The sequence below is a fragment of the Colletotrichum higginsianum genome, chromosome 2 (assembly GCF_001672515.1).
Source record: "Colletotrichum higginsianum IMI 349063 chromosome 2, whole genome shotgun sequence".
NCBI classification, from domain to species: domain Eukaryota; kingdom Fungi; phylum Ascomycota; class Sordariomycetes; order Glomerellales; family Glomerellaceae; genus Colletotrichum; species Colletotrichum higginsianum.
Genome location: NC_030955.1, coordinates 1,967,064 through 1,983,310, shown reverse-complemented (window position 1 = coordinate 1,983,310; position 16,247 = coordinate 1,967,064). Strand labels below are relative to the sequence as shown.

General features: G+C 54.9%; 5 protein-coding genes across 5 annotated transcripts; 3 read left to right on the top strand and 2 right to left on the bottom strand.

Moving 5' to 3' along the window:
• Positions 1–1,012: 1,012 nt before the first annotated feature.
• CH63R_02353 (Zinc finger protein) lies at positions 1,013–1,860 on the top strand (the record flags this gene model as incomplete). The annotated part of the gene is made up of 2 exons (XM_018297328.1): positions 1,013–1,369; positions 1,426–1,860. The coding sequence occupies 2 exons, from the start codon at positions 1,013–1,015 to the stop codon at positions 1,858–1,860; spliced, it is 792 nt and encodes a 263-aa protein (XP_018162144.1).
• Positions 1,861–2,090: 230 nt separating this feature from the next.
• Positions 2,091–2,590, bottom strand: CH63R_02352 (Cell cycle control protein cwf14; the record flags this gene model as incomplete). Its single annotated transcript, XM_018297327.1, has 2 exons — positions 2,091–2,234; positions 2,291–2,590. 2 exons carry the CDS (start codon positions 2,588–2,590, stop codon positions 2,091–2,093), a joined length of 444 nt encoding a protein of 147 aa, XP_018162143.1.
• A 341-nt stretch (positions 2,591–2,931) lies between these two features.
• CH63R_02351 (NADH-ubiquinone oxidoreductase 14.8 kDa subunit) lies at positions 2,932–3,753 on the top strand (the record flags this gene model as incomplete). Its single annotated transcript, XM_018297326.1, has 5 exons — positions 2,932–2,974; positions 3,029–3,090; positions 3,224–3,370; positions 3,501–3,611; positions 3,742–3,753. 5 exons carry the CDS (start codon positions 2,932–2,934, stop codon positions 3,751–3,753), a joined length of 375 nt encoding a protein of 124 aa, XP_018162142.1.
• Positions 3,754–3,947: 194 nt separating this feature from the next.
• CH63R_02350 (DNA-directed RNA polymerase i and iii 14 kDa polypeptide) lies at positions 3,948–4,583 on the bottom strand (the record flags this gene model as incomplete). Its single annotated transcript, XM_018297325.1, has 4 exons — positions 3,948–4,057; positions 4,129–4,205; positions 4,271–4,362; positions 4,440–4,583. 4 exons carry the CDS (start codon positions 4,581–4,583, stop codon positions 3,948–3,950), a joined length of 423 nt encoding a protein of 140 aa, XP_018162141.1.
• An 8,728-nt stretch (positions 4,584–13,311) lies between these two features.
• On the top strand, positions 13,312–14,683 carry CH63R_02349 (uncharacterized protein; the record flags this gene model as incomplete). Its single annotated transcript, XM_018297324.1, has 2 exons — positions 13,312–13,532; positions 13,603–14,683. The coding sequence occupies 2 exons, from the start codon at positions 13,312–13,314 to the stop codon at positions 14,681–14,683; spliced, it is 1,302 nt and encodes a 433-aa protein (XP_018162140.1).
• Between the last annotated feature and the right edge of the window lie 1,564 nt (positions 14,684–16,247).

Genomic DNA, 16,247 nt, shown 5'->3' with positions numbered 1-16,247 from the left:
AAAAAATTCAAGAAGGGAACAAAATGATGGAAGAGCCTGAAGCTACGTGCTGTGCTCACACGCTCTCGAAACCGATCCCTGAGTGCGCGCGCGATCCATAACTTGGTAGGTAGCAAGCGCTTCGTGAACGACAACGTCGGATCGAGGGCAGAGGCAGAGGCAACGGTGACGATGATGGGTGTGGTGGTGGGATTGGGGCGTCGGCTCCAAGGCTTGTTGTGGTGGCAGGTACTCGGGGTGATGAAGTTGGGGAGACAAACATTGGGCGGAGGTTTGGAGGGAAGGAGCGACGAGCAATGCGTCACCCAGAGTAGACATTCAAAAAGGGGAGGGGAAACACTCAGACGACAAGTGCAGGACGCGAGTGGTAGGCAGAAACAGAGGTAGGAGAGGGTGCAAAAGGGAGGAAAGGAGAGAAAAAAGATGGTGATGTCGGGTCTCAATGAGACGCACGAACTTAGCTCATAGGCAATACACAGCGTTCCCTGGTTGGTACCTACCTTGGGGAATCGGTTTATGGTGGATGGAGCCCCTCAACAGCTGCCAATCGCACTGGCCCGTGCCCAGTGGGATTGGTCCCTTCATTTTGTGGGAGTCTATTGGAGGTACGTCCAGTGCTCGCCCGGGGGCCGCTTGTCCGCAAGTGCTCCCAACTGGCCATTGGTCAGCCTTGCCTCTATTAGGACTCCCAACCATGACGACTGACTTTCCGGCTTTTTGAGAGGTCTTTGACCCGTCAATGCCCCCGCCACGGCTCCGTCCTTGGGACTGCCCGCTGGACAAACCATGCGATTCTATCATCATTTGCCTATCACCGCTGATTTGCTGACATGCGCAAAACGCTACACAAATCTTACTTGAACATCGGACTGCCACAGCCAGCCTTGAGCCTCGTCCCTGCTTTTGCCCATTCCCCCCAAATATACTTCCGGGACACCAACTCAGTAACGCGGCTCGCGGGATTCGGTGGTGATCTGCAAGTATTCAACCCCGTCACTTGGCCTCACTCAAGATGAAACGCTCACGAGAGGCCGAAGGGGAACAGTCTTCCTCTGGCTATCCGGCAGATAGGGAGGGCAGTTCAGAGACGCTCGTGACAGATGACCGCGTCACCAAATTCACAGAACTGGAACATTTAGCCGAGACGGCGGCACCTGACAGGGTTGCGATGAAATGCTCCATGCCACCTCACAAAGAGGCTCTGACTTTCAAATCATACGACGAATATGAGGCGCATTACGTGAAGACGCACACAAACAGGTGTCTGGAGTGCGGGAGGAACCTGCCGTCGGAGCATCTGCTCAACGTCCATCACGAGGAGTGCCACGATTCCTTCGCCGCTGTCAGGCGGGAAAGAGGAGAGCACACGGTATGAACACCAACCCTCGCTGCCTATAATCAGGATGTTAATAGCGCTGGCCGCAGTATTCCTGTTTCGTCGAAGGCTGCGAAAGAAAATGCATGACGCCGCGGAAACGTCGCATGCATCTCATTGACAAACACAGCTTTCCCAAAAACTACTTCTTCGGTTTGACAAGAGAGGGCATCGACGGGCGACGGTCATTGCTCGTTGAAGGCGGTCACCACCAACGGAAATCGTCTGGCACTTTCAGCACGACTAAGGAGTCAAAACGCAGATCGAGCATCTTGGAGTCGTCCACGTCGCAAGGCAAACAATCACAGACAGGGAATGATGCCATCAAGACATCCAAGGAGCCAGGGCTCACCGAGTCAGCAATCGCAGAACATCTAGATACGGAAATGGATGACCTCGCCGGCGCCATGTCGGCGCTGCAGTTCGTCCCCAACAGCGTGCGGTTCGGAAGGGGCGGTGGGCGGGCTGGCTTTGCAAAACGATGAAGATGTCACGAATCATAGCACTATTTCGATTAGCGTCTAGGCAATTATGATACCAAAACGGTCAATTGAAAGGATCACTACCTCTTTGCAACAAAGTCATGACCAGAGTGATCGTACACTAGGTCGGAATCATCCCCCACACCGAGCGCCGAACGCCAGTCCTCCACGGCTGAAAGCCTCGCGGATATGAGTTTCCCAAGAAAAGTCGTCGAGCAGCTGCGCAAAATCTTCTAGTCGCTAGAGGCGCAGCCGTGGCACCCGCAGCTGACGCATTGGACGTCCTGGTCTTCCTTGAGCTGGGCTTTCGGGACTCGGCATATGCACGTCGAGTTGAAGTTGGTCTCCTTGGTCTGGACGCAGCGCAGGCAGCAGAGCTGTCGCGGGCATTAGTATTCAATCGTGGGAGAACGGCTCGGGGGGGTGCTCATACCTTTTCGTAACCCTGCTTCTTCCACTTGGCGATTAACATGGCATCGGCATACCCGTTCTTTAGTAGCCATTCGTACAGCTGCTTGCTAATGGCCTCCTTCTCGTAGTACAGGTCGTAGATATATCTGCTTCGTGTGTGCGCGATCTGGAAGATCTCCCACTGCGCCTGATGCTTCGGCCCCGTCGGCGGTGGCTTGTTCTGCGCGTCCTTCATTTTGTTCTGGAATATGAGGAGCTGGTCCTCGATGTCGCCGAAGCCTTCTGGGGGCGGCTTGCGCTTCGAGGATCGTACTGGAGGCATCTTTGAGCTGGCGTTTTTCGTGAGGAAGTTTCGCGTAAACGGGTAGTCGTTTCGAAACTCGGTCGCGTCGCGGTCGTATGCTGGATGACGAAGGGGTTGGTGTTCGAAGACTGAGTACACAAGGAATGTATGTAGTGGGGCAAAGACTTTCGATAGTCACTTATCTCACTTGCTGTGCTTGGCCATCAAGCTGACTAAGGAGCAGCACGTGATTGGGCGGCTCTCCCCCAACCTTGGATCGGAGAGCTTCACAAGATTCCCGACGACGAACAGAACGCCGGTCGGCAATTACGCAGCAGCAACCCGCTCTCCTCCCCTTCACCAGCATCGTCGCGCCCACCATGGCCATCACTCCGACCCAATTTGCAAAGACGACTCGGCAGTGTGAGTAGCGCGTCCCAATTGACTCCCATGATCTCCCACTGATCCCTTGACCAGCGGCCAACTGGAACGACGCAAAGCGCCGGGTTCTCTCTACGTACAGAGAATGGATCCGAGCTGTATGTTCCCCCCCTCCCTTCCGACAAGCCCACCGCAGGTAATTCGATTGACGAATCTTCGACCTAAACCGAGCATTCGCAATTGAGTTGAAAGGAACACAGGTAGAGTGCTAATCCGGTGATGCGGTACCAGGCGCCTGAGATCCAGACGATGTACAACGTTCCCCTGCCGGTGTCTGTCCTCCGCACACGGATACGCGAGGAGTTCGAGCGTCACAGGTTCGCCAAAAAGCTTCCCGTGGTGGACGTCCTTCTCTTCAAGAGCCACGCCGAATACCAGGTATGGAACCGACCTACTTATTGAAGGTTGTATGAGGGTACAGAGGAAGAGAGAGGACGAGCCTTCAATACGATGAGACACGGATGAAATGGAGAACGTGCGAAAGCTGACACCCGGCACACAATTTTAGGAGACGATGAACTTTTGGAAGCAGACCACGCACATTATGTCCTACTTTAAGGAGGAGAACTTCAGAGGTGACAAGCGGTTGCCCAACAACTTCATGACCGGATTTTTGGAGGTAAGTCGCGACGGCGGGATAACGGCTACAAGGGACCGGATGCACACCCCCGAGAGAGGACTCGCAAACGGAAGGAGAGGCGTCGGCCTGTCTGGGTTGTTGACGCACATGCTGATCAAACCTCGTCTAGGGTCGCAACTAAGAGCGCTGGATGGAATCAGAGCTCGTGTACATAAACTATACAACAATTTCAACAACGAAAAAAAAGCCATTTCCCGCAAAACAACGCGAAAACTCCACTAGGGTTGTCTCTCTCTCTCTCTCTTTTCTCTATGCAACTGATGATCCCTAAACGCCCAGTCTGTTTTGGCATGTGAAGAAAGCCTTGTCAGGTTACTACGAACGGCCAAACTCATCCTTGGCGCGAATGAACTCCTCGGCGACGGTGTCGCTGAGGGCTTGCAAGTCCTTGAGGCCCTTTTGCAGAGCCGCGACGGCGGTACCGTCTGTGACGAGGCGGTCAGCTTGTTTTCAAGAGATGCCGCGAATGGCCCTGGGGGTGGGGGGGTTTGCTCACCATAGGTCTGGATTCTGATGTTCATCTTGGCCTCTGAGGGGTGGGGAATGGCATAGGCGCAGAACTCTACATCGGGGCTGAGCGCAGTGTTAGCGACGGTGTAGTTGTAGCATTGAACCGTGCCGGAAGTGAGATGTCCTACTTCTTCATGATGATGAATCTCAACGCATTCCCGAGCGTGTGGCCCTCGTCAATGAACTCGAATGAGGCGGCAGTGTCTGTTGAGCCGGGCAGCTGTTGGGCGGGTCAGCTCTTACCTCACCTTAAACACGACGATGACCAGAATTAAAGGCGGGGGTAGATAGACTCACAATCTTGACGCGCTGGGGCTCCTCCTCCTCTTCCTCTTCCTCCTGCTCGGGCGACTCATCCTGGGCCTCGGCCTCCTCTTCGGGCTGGTAAGACGTGGGCGCCTCGTCCATGGGGACGTCTTCTGAGGTCGTTCTGCCGGGCATTTTCGGTATTTTTGGTGTGGCTTTTATGTTTATATACTCTTCTGAATACGAAGCCTCCTGGTTTGTTTGACCGAATGGAAGTCCTGGCGTAGCGTGTCTGTATTTCGTCTTCCGGTCTGGTCGTGGGTATCGTTCAGTTCACCTCTCAAGCCGAAAACTGCGACTTGCAGCGGCTTCCCGAATTTTTTTGATAACGGTACCGCGGGTCGATTTGATAAGCTGACAGTTGGCGCTGCGGCACTCTCTTTCGAGCTCCATCCGGCGCCAGCCGGTCACTATAGAACGCTGTGTTACCTAATCTTGCCCCCCTCGGTCAAGTGTCACATCGCCAACATGGATGGTTTCTATCGCCGCCATACCTAAGCGCCACAAGTGACAAAGAAACAATAGAAAATCATACCCTCTTATTCAACGATGGAAAAGTCTATTGCTCGGCAGTTGCATGATCTCGGGCAAGTCTTGTCCCTCCAACAGGTGGAAAATACCAAACGAAGAAGGAAAAAAGAAGAAAAGAAGAAGAAAAAGCAGTCATCCCGTTCTGTTTTTTCACGTTGCCATTGCCAATAAAATTGCGGCTTGCCAAGCATGCTGACCACGGATGGTCCACTCGCTCGCCCGCTGCGACTTACAAAACTGTGATGCCGCGCCGCTTGGTAGAAAGTTCCGTAATGGGGGAAATGAATAGTCAATAAAAAAAATGCGTGGCGCGTGGTGCGCGGCGAGACGCAGTCGAAAACGAAAGACTTCAATGACATCTGCAGCAAGCAACTTAGCAGCTAACTGGCCGAGTGCAACGATCGAGACAGGGACGACTGACTGATATATGTCCCCCAAGCCACCAAACTTGAGTATGCGCCAAACGTTCTAGGAAAAGCAATCACGCACTGATTCATTCCCTCGAGCCCGGGTCACCAATCGTAGGCATCCATCGCCTTCCATTTGTCGATAATCTATCCCAAGCCGCGGTTCTGGCGTGTTGCAGAATCATTGTGACTTGACGGCGGTGGACTGGGCCCGACTAGAGGCGCGGTAAGTAGTATCTGGGATCCCAGGAGTCATCGACAGCGGCATCATGAAAGTCTCTGTAAATCTTGTAAATCAATGAACCGACAGCCAGGTACCGGGTGAATGTCTGGGCGAGACCCTGAAGAAACGCCCCGAACAACGAACCATGTGATATTTGCTTAGGTGTTGGAATTCTTGATGTCTGCTCCAAAGCGCGCGGAAGGGTGGAGACATCAACACGGGTTTGAACGTTTCACAACATTGCACATCGTTCGCCGCAAGCCCCAAACCCCATGCCAGAGACAAGGGATGGGGAGAGGCTAACAGGCAGAAAACATAATCGCGATCCTGGACTCTGGAGTAGCCAAAGCGCGATGCAGAGAAAGCGACCCGCCGCTCCTGCTCCAAGCCCAGAAAGGCCGCCCTGGTTTACCCCCCTCCCGGTCAGACGACCTGCGTTCGGATTGTGTTGTTGGCTTGCTAAGCGGCTGCCAACCCAAACTTCACAGTTTCGTGATCGCCCGGCGCTGTCACATCAGAAACAGGTTTTGATTGGCCGCCAACCGCCCATCTTGTTTCAAGACAAACCAGCTTCTCAAACATGATTGGCTCGCTTTCTTCGTCCTCAAACCGCAGCCCAGTCGTTGGGGTTTGGCTGAGGGGAAATCAGGGGATACTACGATGTATCGTGACCGTGTGAGGTAAAGGCAATGAGAGCGATACGTACCGCTATCCCTATCCGGATTGGCAGGAAGCACCGTACGCAGTCGCATGGGTTGACGGATGGCTTTGCAGACAATGAACAAGAATTGACGGCAAAATTGTCTGTGAGCACCCGGGTCCTCGTCGAGAGATGGGACGGAGGCGGGAGAAACATGGGGGAGGTGTTGGTGTATGGACAGTTGCGAGAGCTACGCACAAGTCAAAAGGCAAGATTTCTTCTCGATCCCACGCGGCTACGGAACGAGCTGAGAGAGATGTCCGTCTGTATCCGGTATGAAGGCAAGTTGCTGCTCCAATTGGAGATGGGGTTGGTCGTCCCGAAGGAAGATGGAAAGGAAATTTCAAGGGGATGTAACGTCGACGACGAACCTGGAACTCTAGTGGGGATTTGGGTGACAGGGGGGGATGAGCGAGGGCATGGGTTCGACAAAGTGCAGAACAGAGCGGAGTGATGACACCTGAAAACCGATAGATCAGGAGGAGTCGATCGTCGTGGCAATACTGCCTTTCCCATCTACGAATACATCAAGTTGCGATTTAGCATGGATGCATGAGAAGGAGGGAAATTTGATAGTCGACAGCATGCGCAGGAACTGGCACCGGCAGCGGTGACCGACGACGGCGGCGTGGAGAAGGCTGCAACTCTCAGACTCGACTAATCAACTTCATGCTGATGGTGCGTGCGCGCGTGTGCCACATCACAACTCAGCCTCTTAACCGAGCGACTGAAAAGAGGCTGGTGATACAAGTGGGTTTGCGGCTTAACCGTTGTCTGATATTGCCGGGATCTTCAGGAACGGGTTGGCATGGGTGTCCACCCTTCCGGACCCCAGCTCTGCCCAACCCTGCCGTGTGGAGGAGACAGAAGAGAGAGCGAGAGAGCGAGAGAGCGCCCGACTGTTAAGCCAGCAGTACTCCATACTTTGTACGGATATAGAATGCTGATGGTAATCTCGCCAACTCAGCCTTCAGGAGGCTCAGGCGAGGTTCAATATTGTAAATGGGAGGGGCGGGTTTCAGCAATGACCAGTCGCCCTACGAGTGGCTACGGATCGTCGATGACTGTCGTGGTCGATATCCCATGCGGGCATGGCGAAAGAGGCATGCCGCAGCAGAACACATGATCTGAATAAGAAGCCAGCTGCTTTCGACGCTCTTCGTGTCTCTTGAGCAACTGCGATTAGCAGCGCGGCAACGACAAGCAATCAGAGTCGAGGGACTCGCTTTGCTCTATTGTTAGTGGGAACGCCGCCTCTAGCTCCTAGCTTGCTGGCGGTGACTGGCGTGCCGCCGCGCAACACCAACAGGAAAGGCGAGCCACGGTGCCCGCCGTCCTGTTTGAGCCATTGATGGCCGATTGGGCAACCGACCTTGTGCAGATTCATCCATGTGGAGTTACTGGGTCCGTCAGATGAATGTGATCAGGGGCGGGCGGGCGAGGGGTTTGATAGTGGACGAGCAAAGGTGGGGAAGCACTATATTTCACCGGTGAGAGTCTCGTCCGAATTTCTGTCAAAATATCCCGAGCCTATCATGGGAAATTTCAGGCTCTCTCTGTTGGATTGGCAATGAACTCATTGCATCGTTTGGGGTTTGGAACCCACCACTCGAAGGACTCTAGGAAACATGGAGAGACAGGGCTTTTCGTCAATCGTCAATCGAGGATCGAATGTCCGTCCCCTCCTTCGATTGTACTTCTTGAGAACTCCGATGAGCTCGTTCGGCTCGTGTTTCCGACAATGAGCCAAGAGATTTGGACGTCACAATCCACACAGGCTTCTGCATTCGAGGTAGTTCTGGATGCAGATGCTGCACGTAGGTCACTCGTTCTCTGGGGGCTGTCAGCAGTTTCCCTTTCCCATTCCACCTGCTCGCCACACCACCACCGTCATCCCCCAATCTCGGGGTTCCCTTGGGGGCCGCATTGTCTAAAATCTGCCGGACAGGAGAGAGTTCAACGTGTCGAAACCCTGCGCAAGCGTTCGGCTTGCCCAATGACCCGCAGACGGTCGGCGGCGCGGCACGAACAGCACCAATATTAATACCACGACTCTACTTGTAGTTGGGGAGTACCCATTAGCACCGAGGTGTGGAAAAGCTCAGGCACGGGTACCAAGTGCAGGCGCAGGCGCAGGCGTTCCCGGTAAGTGTACGATGTAGACCCGTTGGCGTAAGCACAAGCCATCCGGGCTGGCCGTCTGGCGGTGCTTTTCAGGGTCCGGTGACAGGTTGAAAGCTATCAATACTACCAGCCCCCCGCCCCCTCCTTCACAGTGTTTTACAATACACTCGGCGACGGCGACATGACGACAGTATAGTGACGATAGGCGCCTCGCGGGGCCCCTCCGTCGTCTGGCCCATCGGAGCCTAGCACGTAAGACGTAGACGTGGTTGTAAGTGTACCATCCACGCTTTCTTGCACAGGATGAGACGGCGGTGAAAGCGATGGGCGTTTCTATGTGCTGCATGCTGCGGCGGTTGAAACAACCGAGTCCCGGTTCCGGCTGCTCCACTAGCAGGGCAAACCCCGTTGTGGGAGCGTTAGGGGTTCTCGCAAGGTAAGCAGAAGCTGAGCAGCGGGTTGAATTGCCTCGAAGGCAGAAACCGCAACCGCGGACACATTGATGGTACGCATGTTTGAAAATAGTCTCCCCATGGTAAGGGTTTTTGTAGACCGTCTTTAGTTCAGTATACACGACACAAGCCGTTGGGTGGCGATGGAGCTGGTTTTGGGCAGACATGTCAGGCTGATCTGCGTCGGATGGAACAGCGAAGCGCGGCCAAGCGGCGGATCTGATGCAATGAAGAAGAGTCATCGAGCTCAGGCTGCGGAGGTATTCGTCGGCCGGGAGGAGTCTTCTCTGTATCCGTAACCTGCGGCAAAGTCAACCGAACCAGAGACGCTAGCGATACTGCAAGCAGTAAGCACCCGAGAAATTGTGTTTCCGTCCGGTCTTCCTCGACAATTTCCGTACCTTAATCTGTCGTGTGGGTATGGTTGTGGTGTGCCTTGCCGTACTCGATCTCGCCATCGGCAACCAACCAACTGTGAAGAAGCAATGCGCTCAGCGCCGGCTGGCTTGTCCGTGAGTCTTGTCTGTGATAGAGTGTAATAATCGCGGCACATGGATGATGGAGGTAACGCTGGGTTGGGAACAAGAGGAGAGAGTATGTTCCAACTACCTACCTACCTACCTACATAGGGATTACACGCTCCATTCCTCAGACTCGGCTTGTTAGGTTGGCCCAAAACCATAGCCAAGCAACCAAATGCGAAGGCGAGGCTCCTCGGGTGCCTGGCAGATCGGGGATATCTTGTCTCGCGTAAGGAGAATTGTCGTCTGGTGTCGTCCAAGGTCGAAGGCCGACCCATGAGGCCAATCTATGCCCGCCAATCTGTGGCCACCCTGGCAATCCGGTTGAGGAGATTCGACTCTTCAAAAGAGAGAAAAGGAGGGTGACGGCGCGGGCAAGTGGGCCAGCGGTGGCTTGAGTGTTGCAGCATTCGCCGGTATCGAACCCAATCAGAAACAATAGTCTGCTCTTTCTGCTGCAACTTGTAAGGTAGTTGGGACACTGAGGAGCGGGGGCGGGATTTGGGGTAAGATGTGCGAGTATCCCAACGCAGCCCTGATCCAAAGCAAAGCCAACACGGCAAGGCACCTCAAGCACGCCGGCAAAGGTACCTTGCCTTAGCTTCCCAATGGCCTGGCATGGTTAACAGATTCCGTAGCAGCTTCCACATCCAGCTGCCAGCTTCAAAAAATCACTGTGTATCCGTCCTTGGACCCTGTCGTGGCGATGCCACCAGGTGGTCCACGGCCTCCCCTCGTGCATGGAAGCCGAGGAATCGCACCTGCCTCTGTAATGCCATGGTTCACGATGGCCGACAGGAGGTATTTAACTCGAATGTGTTATTAGGAGTTGTTCGGGGGTATCCGTTCCCAGTGGACTCTGGGGGGGGGGGGGGGGGGGGGGGGGGGGTGGATCAGCCATAGCTCCAGTCCTGTCATCCCGTCGTCTCCTTTCCTGAATAGGAAGTATGGGCTGTGTGGGAGTCAGAGACAGGGGACCGACGATCCGACGAGAGGGTAGGATGGGACTGGGAATGAGCGAGAATGTGAGAGAGAGAAAAAGAGAACCCCACCTAAGGGTGTGAGCATTAATGTAAAACAGTCTATGAATACGGAGCTTAGGCGTCCCTGTCCACACATCCATCCCTCAAGACCCGGTGGGTGCGAAATGCCAGATTTTGATGTCCTCGACAGGTCAACGTCTCTGCGCATTTATTCGTAGATGATGAATGGCCTTCAGGCTCGCTGCTCGGCATGCTCCTCCACACATCCTCATCTCATCTCAGCTCATCACTTTGTCGCCCACGAACCGTCTAAGGCATGATTGACAAAAACACCCCTAACTTTGCCCACTCCACGTTGGTTTTAGCACCCCTGGAAGCTCCTGTCTTGATCTGTCCTGGTTTGAGTTGAGTTGAGGCACACTCTCCACTATTGCCACACGGCTGCGAACCAACCAACAGCCGAAGTAGCTGGCTTCCTAGACACATGGGTCTCGACGACTGCTACTTGACATGATGTAGCTGTTGCGGTTACTGCTGTTGTTGTCGTTGTGCCTGACGCTTGGAAGTGCTTCGCCAGTTGAAGGTGGGCCTTGGTGATGAGGGTCGAAGTGAACGGGGCATGAGAGAGAAACAAGACGAAGGAGAGGCCACAGCCGTCATCGTCTCCCATCCAATCGACCCTGTGCTCAAATAATCTATCCACTGACCGAAATGGAGTTCGAGTATTGGTTTACACTAGAAGTCTAGACTGCACCACCGTCACCAACATGCGCGTGCATGCTTGGACGGCGCAAGAGCACCAGTGGATATGGCATGTGTGGCCTGACCAGTGATGGTGACAGACTCAGAGAGGTTCAGGTGAATGAATGCTGCTGCACTTGCAACCCCAGCAGCAACTTGATATTATCCCCGTAGATACACGCCTCCCCCTCTTGATTTTCTTCTTCTTCCTCCCACGGAACAAGCACCCCTCCTCCCCTTCGTTACATCCACCAGCCAGTCAGTCAATCGCATGTCCCTTTCTCCCTCTCTCTTCCTCTCTTTATCTCTCTCCCCATTCTGTGCAGCATGCATCTCCGGAGCCCCTTGTGGCAAGTGGTCGTCGCTCTTCAAGTCTACGACCTGCAGACACTGTTATATACCTTGGAATCGGATTCGCGGAGCAATGGATAACGTCGATGAGAAAATAAATTGGGTGAAAATAAAACGGCCCAGTGTGTCTGTCGGCTGGGCCATGATTGTGTCACCCCGTATCCCCCTTTCATAAGAAAATAAAACAACCATACAATTGCCCCTCTAAACTTATCCCCCCTCCTCCAAGCGCAAGGAACCGCCCTCCGCCATCTCCAAGATCAATCCCTCCACTGTGTGAGTGTGTTTGAGTGTGTGTGTGTGTGTATGTATGTGTCGGCCCCGGTCGGTTCTTGAGCTTTCTCCATCCAGTCCCGTCCTTCGTGTCGCAGCCTTTTTCTCATCGCTAGACACACTTGTCACTGGATTGTCACCACACCCCGTCTCCCGTACTCCGTACCCCCTGCCCTGGGTCCCCTTCCTTGACCTGGGCAAGACTTGAGACTCAGGATCCGAGCCTTTAAACACCACCCCTCCCCTCTGTCCTCTTTCAACTTTTGTTTTGCAACCCTCGTCTCGTTCAGCGCTCGCTACCCTTCCAACCTTTTTCACCCTTCCCCTACCGCATCCTTCTTCTACTTCTTCCCTCATACCCCTCCTCTTCCCAAGCATCTCAAACTCTTCCGCGCCTGACCCTTTCACCCTGACGTCGCAGACGAGTTCTTTCGCTTTCCCCTCTTCTCACCCAACCCATTTCACAACTACAATCTTCTCTTTTCGCTCAATTCCACCTGACGACCCCACGGAACTCAAGACGGCCTCTCTCGCAGCCTTCTTCTGTTTCGCGCCATCTAATTAATAACGGAGATACCCCTGCCAAACTCGGAAGAGAGAAAGGAAGAGAGAGAGATATCGCATTCCCTCCGCTCCCCTAAAAAAAGACCGACCACGAGGGAGAGAAACAGCTTGATCTGCCCCCTTATCTTGACACCACCTGACACACAAGCCGACTTGTCGACCCTCTCCCCCATTGTCTTTGTCAATCAGTCAATTTATGCCGACAGCCTGCCCCAGGCACCACTAATTCTGGCACACAAGTCGACGCTGCACATTCCAGCGCCCCCGACTCGCTCCACGCAGCAGCAACTTCGGCCGACTGCTCGTTTTATTTTATCTTCTTCTTCTCCTCCTATTTCCTTCTACAATTACTCGGCGTGTTTGTTTCACAAACTATACTAGCAGACCAACTACTCGCCTGCGCTCCGATTTTCCACGGTCAACAGCAGCAGCCAGACCGCACTGCCATTACCGCCTACCGTCGCCCAGCGCACCTACGCCCCGAAGGCTAATTTCTCTCGACCAGCCCGCTCTCGGCCATTTTCGTCAAGCTCAAAGCGCAAGCCTGAAGCGCCAATCGCAGCGTCCACTGCCCGTATAAATAGGGAATACCAAGGACAAAGACTTCCAATCCAGGCCTAGCCGACCTACAAACGATAAAAAGTCGAGTCCTCGGCCTTGGCGATATCCCCTCGACAGAAGGACTCACCCATCTCACCATTCCGCGACATATCCTCCACCTGAGGCCCATTAAAAATTGGAGCATCGAGCAAGGGAGAACCGCCCATCTCAATCACCCAGATTTTTGACGACATCGTCAACTCGTATTCTCTCCTGATCTGCGACAGACTCTTCTCACTTTCTCGCATAGTCGTTCCCCACAGTCGGAGAGCGAAAACGAGGCACCCTTTTGCAGCTCAAAACGGGCAAAAAGGTCACGGGTGCAGCAGCAGCAACCCGCCTCGAACGGAATCCCCCTTCATCCTTTAACCCACATCGGACGGCATAGCAATTATGAGCACAGCGATTGCAATGGCTCCCTCTCCAGCCCCCCACGACAGAACGTCGTTCTCTTCTGATCTCGCTCCCGCGTCTTCTGCTCAGCACGCAGCTTCTTCGCCCGCTCAGCAAAGAACTCTCGCCCCCACTGGAACCCCTAATGCGACGGCACATCGCTCAGGCAGCGGCAGCCCCAGAGGCGCCGCGCAAATCCCCAAGTCATCTCCTCCCAGCACGTATGTCGCTCCATTCCCGAATAACTATGCGTCTCCTGTGGCCCTTAGCTAACTCAATGTGCTGTCTCAGTGCGCGACACGCCAATGGCGCCCCCAAGATTATCGTGAAGAAGGAGCCCAACTCCCCAGACCTGCCAACCACCCGACACAGGCCCCGCAAACTGGATCTGTCCAACAAGGGCGCTCATCCAGGCTCCAACACTCCCGGAACCGCCAGACCTATGACTGCCCGGGAGAATCTGGGTATCCAGGAGGTCGGCCTCGCCTGTCTCTCGCCTGGATTTGTCACGCAAGACCCTATCATGAAGGAGCAGCTCCAGCGCAGCATGAGCGTAAGGGATCAGCAACGCATGATCATCGAGCAGAGAATGCAGCAGCAGTCGGCCAAGGGTGACGGTCCAGACACCTCCGGCAAGGACCCCGTGTCGCAATTTGCGGCCAAGACCCCTGGAATGTCTCGCAGAAACAAAGCTCAGCTTTCTATTCTGCCGCCCTCGGCCGAGTCCTTCGCCAACGAGCGCGTCATCCAGTCTGCCCCTTTGGGACACTCCTTCACAGGTCGTCAACACCCCGCACCTCTGACCCGTCACATCGCGAACCAACCGAATACTCTGTCCAACACCTCCCACATTCACCACGTTCCCGCCAACCAGACCAACAACCGCCTGCCCCCCATCAGTGACGTCTTCGGCCAGGTCTCCGGTCATCCCGAGAACGCCCCCAACTCGCTTTACCCTCAAAGCAGCTCGCGACCCCCTATGGCATCGCCCGGCCACCCCCCCCAGATGCAACACGGCCCCCCGACTTCCGGGCGTGCGCGGGAGTACAAGTCTGCCGAGGAGGCGCAGCAAGAGATTGCAGGAGGTCGCCCCGAGCTGCTCCCTAAGATTGTGCACTACGGAAACGCTCACCAGCCTCCTACGCCGCCCTCTCCCGCCCCGGGAAGCAGGCTGGCCGATCCCAGTCGAAGCGCCAGCCGGCGCCGCACGCGTGCCGAGTATGAGGATGGCAGCCCACCCTTGGGTCATGGCCCGGCCCCGCAGAGGAGAGGTCCGTTCGGTGCTGGCCGGGATAGCCCCGAGAGCCAGAGAGCAAAACGCGAGGAGTTCATCAAGCTCTGCGAGAGGGCTTGGGATCTGTTTCACTCCTAGAGTGCTGCTTTCCTATGACTTTGATTCTTCTTCCACTTGAGCAAGACACTTCGTGTGTCTTTGCTCCGTTTCAAATACCAGCGGGACCGGAATCCGGCCCCGCACTTATCGGCCTGATCTCGACGACGTTGCATGGGTTCGGAGCAGTTTGTTACACGTTCAATGCTACTTTCTGCTGCTCGCCCCAAATTAGGTTCAGGAGAAAATACCAGCAGGAGGGACTTGAGACTGGGATTAATGTCTGTAAGTGCCGATGGACATGGTTGCGTACCGCGACACGTCTCGTCAACGAACGGAGCCGATCATCACGGTTATCGGTTTTCTTACTCGAGGGAACCAATGGACGATGATTCTCGCTTACATGCGACTGATGGGCACGAGGTGGTTGGCGCTACCGGCTTGGGGTTGTTTCTATTCTGTTGGGGACTCATTTGTGTCTTGGCGACGGCAGCAATTTCTATTCTCGCACTGATGGGCGGGAAGATGTGCGCTATGGGCGTTCATTTACTATGTCAATCTTGTTCTCTCGGTGTTAATGGGGAAAATGATGGGTTGGCACGATAGTCACGAGCAGAGAAGTCGGAGATCTCTGTATGTATTATCTTGAGGTCGTCTGGAAAGCGGCCGAGGGCCACCTCCCTCGGTCGCGCATATCTCACTTGTGTTTTTATGCTTGGGGGAGGGTCTGCCAACCTGTGCGCTACTTTGTTGCTTGGGATCATGTAAATCGGAGCAATGGATACTGAAGACTTGGCACGCATATACAAAGAGGCCTTTGGGCTTTCCATCTAAGGACGATTGGCTTGTGGTCCCCTCGTGGTATGCGGGGATGAGTATTAGAACAGTACAGCCAACAAGACATATCAACGGCCGGAATCCTACCTGCGAATCTAACCGCCGCCAGAGGAAATGATGGGCCCCCGCCCAGGGAGTTAACCCAGCGTTTGCTTCAAGTTAACGTCAGTCCATAAGGATCCTTAGACTGCAGGGCTGACGTCACGACGACGCGCCCAGGGTTTGGCGATCAAAGGTCCATTGCAGCGAGCAGTGCAGCATCACAGAGGCACGGCGGTCTGTTGGGCCATCAGCAGCAGCCCCCTTGCACAGTCACGTTAGGAACTATGATGGAGATACTATAGGTAGGGCCAGCCTGGTACGGGGAGGGGGTAAAGGCAACGCCGCCGGGAATACCAAAAGTTAAGGAGTTCCGCGGTCGACTGACGGGCAGGAGACCTCGTATTGGGGGCCACGATAGGCGACCACCGCGGGAGGTCGCCAGAAGCTTGCAGCTTGCGGCTCTCTCGGCCAAGCGCTCCGGCGCCGGCTTGCTTAGGCGGGTCCAGTTGGCGGTTTCCTCTGGACCCTCGGTCATCGGCCCCGCAGCACCCGGCTGCTTCGAGAGGGTCGCTCTTTTCACCCCTGCGGACCATGCGACCCGCGGGGATGCGATCGGGTTTGGATCGAGGCGTTAGAAGCGTGGCCCCGCCGGCATCGCCCGTTTGTCTCGGACCCGCCGGCATCCCCCCCACAAATATTGGAGGAGATACATGACAAGGGCCCTTGT